General features: G+C 39.4%; 2 protein-coding genes across 2 annotated transcripts; both read left to right on the forward strand.

The window, feature by feature from the left end:
- The first annotated feature begins 60 nt into the window (after positions 1–60).
- adipor1a (adiponectin receptor 1a) lies at positions 61–9547 on the forward strand. Its single transcript, XM_047582843.1, has 8 exons — positions 61–211; positions 2044–2263; positions 2345–2458; positions 4286–4457; positions 5079–5265; positions 6004–6191; positions 6333–6526; positions 7561–9547. The coding sequence occupies exons 2-8, from the start codon at positions 2114–2116 to the stop codon at positions 7687–7689; spliced, it is 1134 nt and encodes a 377-aa protein (XP_047438799.1). The 5' UTR covers positions 61–211; positions 2044–2113; the 3' UTR covers positions 7690–9547.
- Positions 9548–10506: 959 nt separating this feature from the next.
- rabif (RAB interacting factor) lies at positions 10507–12392 on the forward strand. Its single transcript, XM_047582844.1, has 3 exons — positions 10507–10652; positions 11126–11272; positions 11914–12392. The coding sequence occupies exons 2-3, from the start codon at positions 11132–11134 to the stop codon at positions 12160–12162; spliced, it is 390 nt and encodes a 129-aa protein (XP_047438800.1). The 5' UTR covers positions 10507–10652; positions 11126–11131; the 3' UTR covers positions 12163–12392.
- The last annotated feature ends 2287 nt before the right edge of the window (positions 12393–14679 follow it).

Here is a 14679-nt window from a genome sequence, read left to right on the forward strand (position 1 = left end):
ATAATTCACCTTCCTGGTTTGAAAGCTGCCTCGCCAGGTAACTTTTTTGTTCATTTAACTAAATTCTCCCAGCAGATGTGTTTGCAGTAGACTATTTAGCAAAGGTTTAGGGTTTACGTCGCGGTCAAGACTTCTGTCTTTGCCGCTAGGAAGTTGATTCCCTGCCACTGTGTCCTGTCCTGCTCGGCGACACATCAGCGCTAGCTACAAGGTAACGTTAGCAACCTGATATAGGAGCCATCCGAGACTAGCCGATTCATCGAGCTGATCTGGGATGTTATTTAGCGCCGTTGTGTGAGGTGTAACACACCGGACGGATGAAGTGACATTGGACGAAATCGTCCGTGTGTTGCGCTTGTTTACATTCCGTGCTCCGTGTCCGTCTTGCTCCGTGCTAACGTTGATCAACATCCATCTGGTTACCTTTGCTAAACAGGAACTTGGTCGTGTTGACAGGCTTGTCGCTGGTGCATCAGACGTGTTATTGTCTTAAATCTTAAATCAGGTGTGTTGGTGTTCTGCTGTCGACCTCCACGAATGATTTTTGGTCGGTGACACAGACCTACAGAAGTTCCCTTTGTTCTCTGTTGTTGTTGATTGATCGGTGAGACATGTTCGCGAGAGGAAAACCAGATCAATCAGCAACCTTTTTAATTCAGGAGTCAGATAAATATTTGGTAGCCGAAAAATAATGATACGATAAATGCGAATTATTGACGTCCACCAGCCCTAATTAGTAAATCCCATCGCTGTGTTATATAGGAAAGTGGAATGTGCACACTGGACAATAACAACTTTAGACAATTTACTGCGCATTTATTGTGTCATTTTGTCCACCAGAGCCAGTCATACCAGTCATACCCCATGCAGAAATTCAGGATGTGAGTGACACGGGTATCGTAACTGATAATAATACTAATCTTAAAACTGTATCTCACAGTCGAGGACAAAAACTATTTTATTTAATACAAACACACAATGTCAGAGCAACTTGATCTGTTCTGTTTTATGCATGACGTTATAGCCTTAATAAATAATAAGTAGGTCAATTAACTTAGACTTAAACTTGGATAGACTTTATCGATCCACAAGGGAGACTGCTTGGTCACAGTTGTACATGAAAAAGAAAAAAAAAACACACTAGTAATGAAATATAAATTTGAATATACACATTATACATTGGAAGGATAAATGATAGTGCCATACTGTATAGGTGCAATAATATGGATTGAAAGGCCCTGACATGAATAAGATGGAGTTGTCTGTTACAGAAAAGTGAGTTGTTGTACAGCTAGATTGAGTATGAGTCTATGCACTTCACATATTTTAACTTAAGTCTTTTAGCTTATTGCAACCAAGTATTTTACCAATTTAGCTAAATCTGCACAGATCTCAGAGAGAAACATAATTTCATCATGTCTGCATTCCAGTTGTATGTGTGTCAAAATGACAATAAAGCCCAATTTGACTCGAATCATGAGTCTAGCTGGGTGAGTCTGTTAGAGAATGGCATCAGTCCTTTTCTCCTTATTGTGAGGGCATGTGTAGGCTGTAGACAGAAAAATCATGACCTTAAAATACTCTGGGTTTTCAATTACTTACGGGTGATCCGCTTTCAGAACCCGGTTTTGGGTGACATCCCCAGTGTGCGGGTGTATTACACTCCACATTACCGGACATAATTACCAGTTTGACAAAGAAACATGCACTCTCCGTAATTCTCCTTATTTTTTTATTTGAATAAATGCAGTTCTCCTACGGGTATCAAAAAAGGTTTGTGTTATGAGTTTGTGTTCCTGCTTTTATTACCATCTGAAATAAGGATGTCCTATTTATCAGCCAGTAATATGCATATGTACTTAATGCTTATCACATTCTTTTTTTTTTTTTTTTTTTTTGTGTTGCTCGATACTTTTGAGTCTTGTATTTACAAAACCTTGTACCCTCTATTGATTGTCGTCGTATATGTGTATCTTCCTAGATCTGTTCTCAGCATGAATGTATCAACACACTTTTTCAGTGAGGCTGATATTTGTTCCCCAGGCGTGAAATTGAAGTGTACCACCTGAAGCAGAACACAGAGACTGTGAGTGGGTCATCAGGCAGTCTCCTTATGTCAGGCCGAAACGGGTCTGCTAGTGATGCAGACTGCCGGATCTCTGAGGACTCCCCTGTCCCAGATGTTGAGCTGATGGAGCTGGGGCCGCTGCTGGAGGAGGGAGGGGGACGGCAGGCGGCAGCGCCTAAAGGCGTCCACCCAGAGGTAGGACTGTTTCAGAAAACACCCAGACATCATTTACTATGTCTCAGTAGCTTCAGTAGTCTGTTGTGATCTCTTTTAAAGGGAGCCACGATGCTTGCCAGTGAAGAGGAGGAGGATGATGAGGTGGGGGAGGTTCTGACTCTACCACTCCAGGCTCACCACGCCATGGAGAAGATGGAGGAGTTTGTGCACAAGGTAAGAAATGTCTTTCCAGTGTTATTCAGTGCTTGACACTTGAATTGCACTACAGTGCATTATGAAAGAAATATATTGTGTAAAAATAAAAAAGCAGTTAAGAAACTTAAAGTAATTTGGCGCTTATTACAAAAAACATTTGGAGCTGAAGGGTTTTAACAAAATAAATAACCAGCTAATAAACTTAAATGCCTTTTTATATATAATCGTGTGTAGCATAACTTGAACATTCACACTGCCATGACAAAGACAGATCGTTACGTTATTCATCTCAATGAGAAATTCACAATGTTTCACAAATCCTAACTCAAAGTTCTGCTTAGACCAGCCTATAGAACCGTACAAAGTCAGTCCCTTTTCAGACATGTGTGGTCTTTAACGTTTGCTTTTGTTTTTTAGCTAAAGTAAACTAAATACTCAATGTTAGGCTTGGCCATGTGCTCAGTCCATCTGATCATTTTAAAAATGCAGTGGTCTGTCCTTATTATTATTGTTTGAGTAAAATATTAACATTGGAACACTGTTGTCCCATTTTAAACTAAATATTGATGTAGTATTACCCTCAAAACCCATATTCTACTTCCAAATCTTCTCATTCAGTTCAAGTTAAAACTTCATTTATACTTTCATTCTGGCACAATCTCCTGACAACTCAATAAATTATCAGTTATGAAATGAAGCTAATAATACAGTTCTGTTAGACAGAAATAAAGGAAATTATTCAGTGTAACACAAAAGCATCAGCAAACTCTGCAAGTCTCTGTTCCCTTGCACAACTCATTTTTTATTTCACTTATTTACCCTTCGTCCACACAGACACACACACACACACACACACACACACACACACACACACACACACACCCTGTGGTGGCTCTGTGCTCACTCTGCATGGTCTGACCCCATTTTGAGAACAGGTGGGTGAACTCATGTTTGATATTCATGTGATCAGGTCACTGCATTCTTCTGGCTTCAGGTCCCTAGATCCATCTCCTGGACTTGATACTAATCTAATATTACTCAGCTTAGTGGTGGACAAATATCCCCTTCTTAATCTGCTGCATTGAATAATAGTTATTTAAACATTCAAAAGAGCTCTTATTGCAGTACATTAGTTTGTCCGCACCCTCATGTCAGGCCAGTATAAATATTGCAGTGGTCACTTTAAATGAACTGAAACTGAACACACTGTTTGGTGTCATGGCTCTAGTGTGTGGTTTTTAGGGGTGAGGCAAGGTTACAGATTCAGTTAACCTGTGGCAGCAGCACCATTTTTGAGGAATTTTTTATTCAACTTAATTCAGTTTTATTTTTATGGCATCAATAACAATACAGATTATCTCAATGTGGAATAATATGTGTAAAAACAATATCAGTCCAAGGATTTTATCGATCAGTATCAGATCTTTCCAGTTTGTATCAGAAGGTGAATTGTTAGTTTCTAATACTTTTTTGTGAATCTCCTATTTTGTTAACAGACTAAAACTGTTTCCTTAATGCCAAGAAAAGGTGTTATTATTAGAAATCTGAGAAAGGGCGACATGTCCTTCAGATCTAAGTCAGGTCTCTGTGGCAAATTGAGTAGCATGAAAGGTCTGCTGGATTTACTGTCCTTTAAAACCGACACAGTGTTAGTGTGCAGTGAATGTACAATACATTATCTCATCAGCTATAGCTTGACTATCAACACATTTAAGATATGAACTGCATGTGATTTTCAAAGATGTTTTTCATTCTTACCTTGACCTGACAGGCTTTTCAGGTGGACGGCCAGAGATGAACGGTGTTTTCAGGCTTCTATGACTGAAAGTTATTCTTGTATTTCAGGTTTGGGAGGGGCGCTGGAGGGTCATCCCGTTTCACGTCCTGCCAGAGTGGCTGAAGGACAATGATTACCTCCTGCACGGACACCGGCCTCCTATGCCCTCCTTCAGGGCCTGTTTTGGAAGCATCTTCAGAATTCACACTGAGACAGGAAACATCTGGACTCACCTGTTAGGTGAGCACAAAGGCGGCGTGTCTGATGTAAGAAAGCGTACATTTCCGAATGTTTGGTTGCAGGTAACCACTTATCTCTCCTGGATAGAAATGGGCATACTGTATGTGGGTACCTGCTGAATGAACGGCGGGGTGGTCAAAACGACTGACCGACATCCTTAAAAGAAAAAAAGTGCCTCTTGTTGCCCATGTCCTGCATCTCCCATAATGCTTAGGACATGTGACGTATGCTGCAGTGGGAGGGCGCTGTGAGGACTAACCCAGACTTTGGCATTTGAATTTCCCGTTAATTATATTCCAAAAGGCGTTGAATAAAGGCAACTGGACTTGTAGAATTTCTTGAAGACGTTTCGCCACTCAATCGAGTAGCTTGTTTCGGTTCTGAGAGACTAGTGGGAAGTTGAGGTTTTGTAAGTCTTCAAGAAATTCTACAAGTCCGGTTGCCTTTATTCAACTGGATTACCAGACCTGGATGACTGAGAACCTTCACAGACACCTCTTTAATTATAAATTACATGGCCAGAACAAACTTTTTTTTTCTTGTCTACAGGAGGGAGAACAAATATCTCGCACCCAATAGCAATATGGAACAAGCATAACATGTGTGTTTTTTCCCCCTCAGGGTTGATCTTGTTCCTGTGTCTGGGCACGCTAACAATGCTGCGGCCCAACATGTATTTTATGGCCCCGCTGCAAGAGAAAGTCGTGTTTGGGATGTTCTTCCTGGGAGCCGTGCTCTGCCTCAGCTTCTCCTGGCTTTTTCATACTGTCTACTGCCACTCTGAAAAAGTGTCTCGCACCTTCTCCAAGTAAGGCCTCATACTGACAAATAATAGTCAGTTTTTCCAAAGCTCACTTCTCTTCTAGTCGTCACATCTGTCATTTCAGTCACTTGTAGGTGTCTTTATTCTAGTGAATGTAATTTATTTCAAGACTTTCCACTGCCGAGTGAGGTTTCTAAACTTCTGGTTTTCTTTCGAGTGTTTTTCTGCTTTAAAGCCTGAAGGTGCACTTTCATAGCAGGCTGGTTTGACTTCATTGTAGACATAATTTGACTTAGGTAGGGAAAAAACATAAGGCTCCATTACGTGCCCGATTAGGGCCCCAGCATACACAGAAGCACAACCTCCCCTGACGTGCACTGCAGTCCTCATCAGTAATAACCTGTGATTTTCCTACAGCATCTTTAGACACAGTAATCAAAAGATGCAAAAGCAAATAAGAACGATTCTGTCTTTTAATCAGAGGGCTACGTCCAAATGTCCTTCAGCAAGAAACTGTATCTCTTAGGAGCTTTAGGATGTTTGTGGGTGAATGTGAAGCAGGGCAGGACGTGGAAAACTGATCTGTGGTTAAAGCTCCAAGATAAGTGTGTTCACTGGCAGACTGTTGTGACATTATTTTAATTTACTACTCACACTAATCATACTGTTATAAATAAACAGCATAGCACTGGAAAATTGCAGCAAAGTTGAGAAACACGAGTGAACTTGTTTGCGTGCCGTAGATCTTCCATCATTTGTCTCTGTGTCTCCTTCTTTCCTCAGGCTTGACTACTCTGGCATCGCCCTCCTAATCATGGGCTCCTTTGTGCCCTGGCTGTACTACTCCTTCTATTGCTCCCCTCAACCTCGACTTATCTACCTCACCATTGTGTGTGTCCTCGGCATTGCCGCCATCATTGTTGCCCAGTGGGACCGTTTCTCTACGCCTCGTCACAGACCCACAAGAGCAGGTGCCTCCTAGTTGCATATATTATGTTTGTTTTTTTAGATACACTGTTGGTCTTATGCTTGTGTTTGCTTTGCCTTCAGCTCTTTTTGTGCACAGTGGTACAAAATTTTGTCTCCTCTAACTCAAATCTGTGCTCTACTAGGCGTGTTCATGGGTCTTGGACTGAGTGGCATTGTCCCCACCATGCACTTCACCATTGAGGAGGGCTTTGTTAAGGCCACCACAGTCGGACAGATGGGTTGGTTCTACCTGATGGGCGCCATGTATATCACTGGTGCTGGTCTGTATGCAGCCAGGATCCCCGAACGCTATTTCCCCGGCAAATGCGACATCTGGGTGAGTGTGGGCATAATTTTATTTTATCAAGACAGGCGGTTGCAAGATGCAGCCTGCTTGTGGTGATGAGTACAAATGCACTCCTCTGTTTGGCAAGAGAACAGATGTGAGAACTTTCAGACAAGCGACATGAACTTACACCTAAACACCTCAATGAGTCTTTGTCTGGTGATGTCACACTCGCATACCTGCAGTGCATTTTGGGTCATTAGCGCCATTTTGGTGGGTAAACAACAGGTTGAAGCGTGGTTGTGTGAAAGGATTGAATAGTAATTCAAATGGTAAAAAAGTTGATTTGCCTTTGTTTACACTACGGGGACGTGTCATTTATGTGACTGACAAAGACAGATGGTGGATTATTGTTTTTATTTTTTATATAACTGAACATGAATACACCAATCAGCCACAACATTAAAACCACTGACAAGAGACATTAATACATTGACCATCTTGTGACAATTCAGTGTTCTGCTGGGAAACTTTTGGACCTGACTTTTATTCATGTGGACATTACTTAGACATGTAGCACCCACCCAGAACAGGCCAGACACCCCCACCTCATAGTAATGACACTCCTTGATGGCAGCAGCCATCCCCAGCAGGATGCAGCCTGACACAGACACACACAAAAACTCTTTAGGAACAACTAAAAAACATGAAGAACAGCACAAGGTGTTGACTTGGCCTCCAGATTCACTAGATCCCAAACTGATCAAGTATCTGTGGGATGATCCACAGAGGCCCCTCCCCTCAACCCATAGGACCCAGAGGCCCCCACTAACAACATCCTGTTACCAGACACCACAGGACACCCTCAGAAGACCCATGTCCACTCTCTGATGAGTCACAACTGAATTAGGGTCACAAGGGAGAAATACACAATATTAGGAAGGTAGTCATAATGTTATGCCCGATCAGTGTATGTTACAGTTAGGAAACAAGTGAGTTCTTCTACACTCACCTTTAGCCTTTAATGTATGCAAGCAAATGTGTTTTACTAAATGTCACTAACCCACTTTCTTTCACTCTTTCAGTTCCATTCTCATCAGATCTTTCATGTTCTGGTCGTGGCCGCAGCGTTCATACATTTCTACGGGGTTTCCAACCTGCAGGAGTTCCGCTACGGCCTCGAGGGAGGATGCACAGATGACACTCTGCTCTGAGAGGCCTGACTGTGACTTCAATATACTTTTCTTTATAGCCCCCTCCACACACACACACACACGCGCGTACAGACACATACACACAAATACGCACACACAAAATGCTGCTGGAATTGAATATAGTCTCTTATTGCTCCTTCTGTACTTCTGATTTGCTAATATCTCGTTTGGGTTTTAGTGGTATTTCTGCTTTGGCTCTTTTTTGCTCCAATAAAGTAGCATTAACTAGCCATTGTGCTATGGAGGGAACAGGCACTAGTCGTTACTACAATAATTATGAACCTTGGGGTCAGCATTTTTGTAAAAAAAAAAAAAAAAGAAAGAAAGAAAGAAAAGAAAATACTGGATTTTAACCAAACCAATATTCTCTTCTTAGAAGCTCGCTAGTACCCCAGCATCTGCAATGTCTGTTACAATCACACAGAGGGTACAGAGTATTATTTGTGCTGTAGCAGAAGGCACATACTGTAAACCATTTCTTTTTCCCCACTCCCATCCTCTTTCATCTCCCAGGCAGGTTAGAGGTTGAATGTACTGTAGATGTGGAGGTGTATCGTAGAGTAGTCCAGGACCGTTTTATGCTTGAGAACTTACACATGTCGCCAGATATTGTTGTTTTATTGTTTTTTTTAACTGACACTGATTGTTCATCTGTCCGTTAAAAAAAAGATTACAGCCCACATACACCCACTCAGCAATAAATTAGGAGCTGTACTCCGAGAGCCTCCAACATCTAAATTTATGCTGTTCAGGGTGATTTTGTGACACACGAACAAACACATTTACTGTAATGTTAATTAATCTTTACGCCATATCCTGTTAAATAAACCAATAAATCAATTTCAATCAAAATTAAACTAATAGTTTAGGGGATCTACTTACTGAATGTGTCTGGATAAGACAAGTGAATCATGGGGTTGGATATTTCTCTTTCTTGCAATTCTATTCTGAAAGTTCATGTTCATTTGACACTTCATTTGAATTGATGGATGTCCCAAACAATTTTCAACTAATTTACTTTCAGATTCTTTTATAACACAGAAAAGCTGTTAAAGTTTGTAGCTGCTGTGGAAAAAAATATATACCCGCTTAGTTCAGGTAAGACTATAACGAGAACTACCATGTTGTTGTGGATTGATCAATCACAGCATTTTCACTGGTCACTGGTGGTTGACTTTAAAGAGTAAAGTTCCTGGGCTACGCACAATGTACAGATCTGGATCCGTTAAACTACATTTTGGTCAACTAGAGGTTTTTGTTTTTGTTGTGTTAGATTTCAGATGCAGTGAGAGGTGTAAATAAATGCACCTCTGTGTATACTATTAAATTCAAAACTTTAAATCACCATATGAGGTTTAAGACGTGTTCTGTATGATTGATATAATCTTTTAGTATTCCTGTGCCTTAGGCCAATGGAAATGTTTTTGAATAAAATGGCCTATCTTACCAGTCAAGGGAGCGTCAAGGATTTCCAGATGTTGACTTTTCTTGTTTTCCTTGCCATATATATATAATACACATATATGTATGTGTGTGTGTGTGTGTGTGTATATATATATATATACGTACATACATACACACACACACACATACGTATATGTGTATATATACATACAATAGAATCATTATTGAACTTACAATTCCACTGATAGGTTGTATGAACTGCTGTTTAAGACTCCTTTTTCTAGATGAACTTATTCAAGCTTTATTACAAAGACTAAAATGACGTGTATTCTTGATTTTGTGTAATGTCCTGTGTAGAAAAGTGATAAATCATACATTTCACTGAAATGTAAACCTGAATATTTATTAATGGTAATCTTGGAAAATTATTGTAATAAATTTTTTTCCACATGTACAAATTTAGTGTCTGGTTTTCTCCATTGCACATTTGATAGTTCATGAAATACAAGCATCTGCAGAACGTAATGTACAAGAATTTGATTTCTCACAAATGTAAGACCTTTCCAATGTCATATCAGCAGTCATGAAGATATCTTTCCGATTTTAAAACAGACAGTAAATAGCCATTCCCGTCAAGGTTCTTGCTGCAGCATTTTGAATCAATTGGAGTCTTTTTAAAGAGCTATTTGGACTGGTTTACATGTCAGTATTTGGGCTTTGAGCATGTGTGACTTGTTGAATAGACACATCCTAAATATGATCAATGTATGATATATTTTTTTTAAGCAGTATAACAGATTTTCTTAGTTTACATTATTCACATTACTTTATGTGATATTACTTTATACTTGACCACATTTAGTAATCAGTTCATCTGTAACCCTGTATACATACAAGAGTTCTTTTGCATTAAATGTACTTTTACCATGTAGTCAAGTCAACTTTATTGTCAATTCTGACATGTGCAACACAATACAGGATTCAAATTACGTTCCTCAAAGACTTACGATGCAGCAGCTAAACAAAAAATGTAAACAAGAATGTGCAAACATTGAGAATATATAAAAATAGAAAAGAAAAAAAATATAACCTGTATATACAAAATAGACAGATATAATCTTCGAGTCTACTTTTATTATATATATTTATATATGGAGTATTTTTGTTTAGAGGCATTTTTTACTCCATCCAGTCCTTGTTTTAATCCAACTTCATCTTCACAGACAATTTTGCTAAGTCACAAATGACAAATTTATTCTCAAACTGAGCAATTCAATTCTGGAGACTGAAAAAAAAAAAAAATCAGAACGCTTTACTTTACTGTCTTGTCTGTGATAAATAGATAAATAACGCATCGGTAAACGGAGAAACTTGCTTATTTCCTCCCTTGTGCAGTTTTTTAAAAAGAGACCATGTTTCAGACTCTTGTTTGTGGACGAGAGCATTTTGTGGCTGGTACACTTCCGGATCAGCTAGGATGCTAGCCTTTCTTTAGCTTAATCAACTGTTTCTACCGTCTTGTAGTCGTAGTTAGTATCTGTATTTCCTTCAGCCTATAGGTACGTCATATTTGGATTAGACATATGTGTGTCAATTATATTTATGTAAATGTAAGATGGTTATTTGTCTTATTGCGGGAGATTTCATGCAACGTTAGCATAAATGAAAGAGGTGGGGCTTTCTATGGCACTGTGTTAAGCTACTGCTTGTAAAATGAATCTCATTATTGATTATATTGTAGCATAAATACGTCAGGTTATAGTAAAAGTATTTTCTCTGTACATATCGAAAAGCGAGTGTTGTTTTTTTTCTGTCGTGGACTTCCGCACTACAAACGTCCTGAAGCTTCGTACTTCCGGTCCACTCATTCCTTTCTTTTCCATAAGACAGCACTCAAATTAACTAAACGCTAGTTAGCCCAGGCAGTTAAGTATTGTATTTTGGACCAGTCGATGTGGCTTGAGAGAGAAAGAGACCCCGCCCGAACCTTTGTGTGCACATACATCGGCGTAAACCCGCTGTTCTGTCTCAGCTCGAGATGGACAACAACCAAGAGCCCAAAGACCCGGACCGGTCCGACCTGGTTTCTGAAGACGGCAAGAACATCAAATCCGTCCTGTGTCAGCGCTGTGGTTCCAAGGTGCTGTGTCCCGGGATGGCTGTGTTTGCAGAGAAAGAGGTGCGGTGTTTTACTTTAATCTGTAGGGCGTGTAAATCAGCCAGTGTGTTTTATTATAGCTTTGTTTAATTGTAACTAAAAAGGCCAGTGCTCTTTACAGGATGATTAAACCAGTGGTACAATGCAGCCAGATTACTCAGTTAATGCACGGAAGAACCAACCTGAAGCAGTTTTACATGTGTACGTCCACTCCAAAACAATTCACATGGTATATTATGTTCCCTTACATAGAAAAGATGTAATAAATGCCTTTTTGCACTTTAAGTTATTTATATTTTTGCTATATTTTATTATTGCTATTTAAGTTACCTCCTGAAATAATGCACTTTTGCCCTGAGCATCTTTTTTTAGTGTGCATTTAAAGGATAATGTATGTTCTGTTTAAAAACATGGAGGGACGCTGGTCAGTTGATTATGTCTGAAGTACTTAATGCAGTCTCGATTCTAATAATATTGCAGATACAAACAGAAAAACTTGTTTTGTGGCCTTTAAGTGTAGAGCAGGAAAACTGTGTTCAACTGCATTCAACTTTAAAACTTTTGCAACTCTTGCATGTTTCCAAAATCCTCGTCTTGATCCTTAATTTATGTTCATCCACAAGTGTATTCGTATCATCTGAGGGCTTGTTTTGTCTCACCAGCTGTTCCTGCCCTCCATGCGGAAAAAGAGCGGCCTCAGCTCCACAGAGGGCTCAGTAGATGGCGACACCCTGACTGCACACTGGTTTGTGGATGACATGTTCACTTTTGAGAATGTGGGCTTCACTAACGATGTGGGGAGGATCAAGTATCTCATCTGCGCAGATTGCGAGATTGGACCAATCGGCTGGCACTGTTTGGATGACAAGAAAAGTTTCTACATCGCTTTGGAAAGGGTGGACCATGCATAGTATGAATACATATGAGAGCCCACATGAACTTTAAAATAAAATGTGTTTGCAGGCTATGCATTATTACAAGGATTTACTACCAGAGTCGACCCCGACTAAATCCCCCACACACTTACAGATACGGTTTCAGGTTCATTCTTCAAGATAACAGGATTGTGTCGCTTTGGCTCTTATCACACTGACAACAGAACAACAATCCTGTTCTAATAAAAATGTTTTTGGGAAGCTGATGTTGAATGGCATCCTTGCAGCTGTGTCTTGAATCAAATTACTCAAGTTCCTTCATTTAGTATTTATTAACCCAGATGTCACTGTGTGTTTATGGGGTCTATTTCAACTTAATCATTATTTCACTTATAAAAAGCAGGGACATTATTGCCAAATATACATACATTTCATGTATACAACTGTAGGTTTTGAAGTTCTGGTCAAAGGAATGACAGAATTGAAAGAATGAAGGACATGTTTTGACATTTTTTTTAATTCATAGAAAGCTTTTTGTTAGATAATTGTTTGTTGAACCCCATCAAAGTTGTTCACTGTTTGGTAGAATTTGGACCAATTCAGGTCCCGATGGAACCCAAAAGATACATGAAGTCTACCGTCACTTTATTCACAATGAGCAATACTCAGTCAAACACCTGACCTTCAGTGCTGGTATTAACTTGTCACTTGGTAATTGAATGTTTACAGTTACGAGTCAGATGCAAAATCCCAAGGACCAAATGACATAACTGTAGGTCAGATTCAGAATTACTTTATTCAGGTCATGTAAATAATAAGTTGCCACTGTAAAAGAGCCAAAATGGTCCGCCAGTCAAATGTGCAGGAAATTGAATGTTAAAATACCAATGGTACTGCGTGTACACATTTTGCACTTTCCAAATATTGACTAGAAATCTTGAAATGCATATACTATGATTTTGATTATAGTTCTCATACATTTGTAAAATTACATTTAAACATCTCATTTCCTCTAAAAGTGTGTCATAAACTCGGAAATAATCAGCATTATTCACTGTGACCTGCACTTAATGCTTTGTCAAACTGCATGCAAGGGAGGCTGTTCTTTCAAGTGAGAAAAGGATTTTGTAAACCAAAATAGTTTTTGTGTTAACAATCTTAAGATGTAATTTTATTATTATCCACTAGATGTCATCATTCCGTTCTTTCACGCAGACATTTTTTATGGCTGCCAGTGAATTTCCGATATGATGTGGTCCATTGTTACTTTGTATGCTGTGCACCTGTCAACCAACCAAAGGCGCTGCTGCCCGCACCCAGAAATCTGAACCCCACCACATCAGTGGCAGTGGTGGTTGTTATCTGCATATGCTGTGAGATGATGGGGACCCTGTTTGAGGTTCCCTTTGAATGTGTGGGGTTTTGGGGATGTGCACAAAATACTATGAAAGGAAGATTTCGATAATACATGTGAAATTACAGTAGTTGTGTTTAGCATTTTTTACAAATTAAGTTTGCTTCACTGGCTAAAAGTTATGTGTAATTATGGAATCACAAGGGCAGATATGGTGACATGCACCTGCCATGGGAAGACTATATGTAATGTATAAGAGCAAACTCACAAAATATGCAACAATTTATTACATACATAAGAGTCACCACCACAAACTTACAGTTTGGAGTGAAATTGGCACAGTTCATTTTTCAGTTAACAGAAAAGGACACCTGTCCAGAATACGCCAACGGGGAATTCAAACGAAACAGAGAACAGGGTCATTCAAATCAGAGTTCCTCCCTCTGAGTGAGGATATAATTATTTATAATTAACTCATGCATTCAGTATTTTAAAGCAGTTACTCAGTTAAAACTTAAATGTGACTGATAGAGTTATGTTGCCAACTATTTAAAAATAGATAGTGAGTCATGCTAACATTTTATATAAATAAAAATAGTATGTCAATTTTGCCATAAAGTTTAGCATTTGTGGAACACAATACGGGCCCTAAAATGTCACGCTTTATAAAATATAACATATTATATTATTATTGTTTCCTTGTTTAAATTGGTTAATGTTGGTGTCTAGCAAACGGCGCCATTAAAATGTGTATAATAATAAAAACATAAGCAGCTGAACTATCGACATATGACTCCTCTCCACCAATCAACGAGCTCCTCTAGACCATTTAAAAACGAAGTGCCGGTCAGCGCGCAAAGATCTAGTGGGTGTGTTCGATTAGAAAAAACGCCAGGTGCCGTCTGTAACGTCTATTCTTCGGACTTAGTCGGGCGGGGTGAGGAGTAGTCATCTCATCTCATCCCTCAATTGTAAAACGACTGGACTCCGTTCAGCGTCGGGCCTGAAGGTGTGATAATCAAACGTTTCCAACAGTGGGGGCAATCATCTGTGAACGCACTGAGTAACCAATAATCAATAAAAGCCCAAACTATGCGTCCGCACTGTGTTAACTGTGTGAACAAACTCACCTACCACTTTAGGTTCTGACTACACTGAATCAGAAAATACATTTAAGCCGTTAATCTATTTTATCGCGG

The sequence above is a fragment of the Mugil cephalus genome, chromosome 4 (assembly GCF_022458985.1).
Source record: "Mugil cephalus isolate CIBA_MC_2020 chromosome 4, CIBA_Mcephalus_1.1, whole genome shotgun sequence".
In the NCBI taxonomy this organism is placed as follows: domain Eukaryota; kingdom Metazoa; phylum Chordata; class Actinopteri; order Mugiliformes; family Mugilidae; genus Mugil; species Mugil cephalus.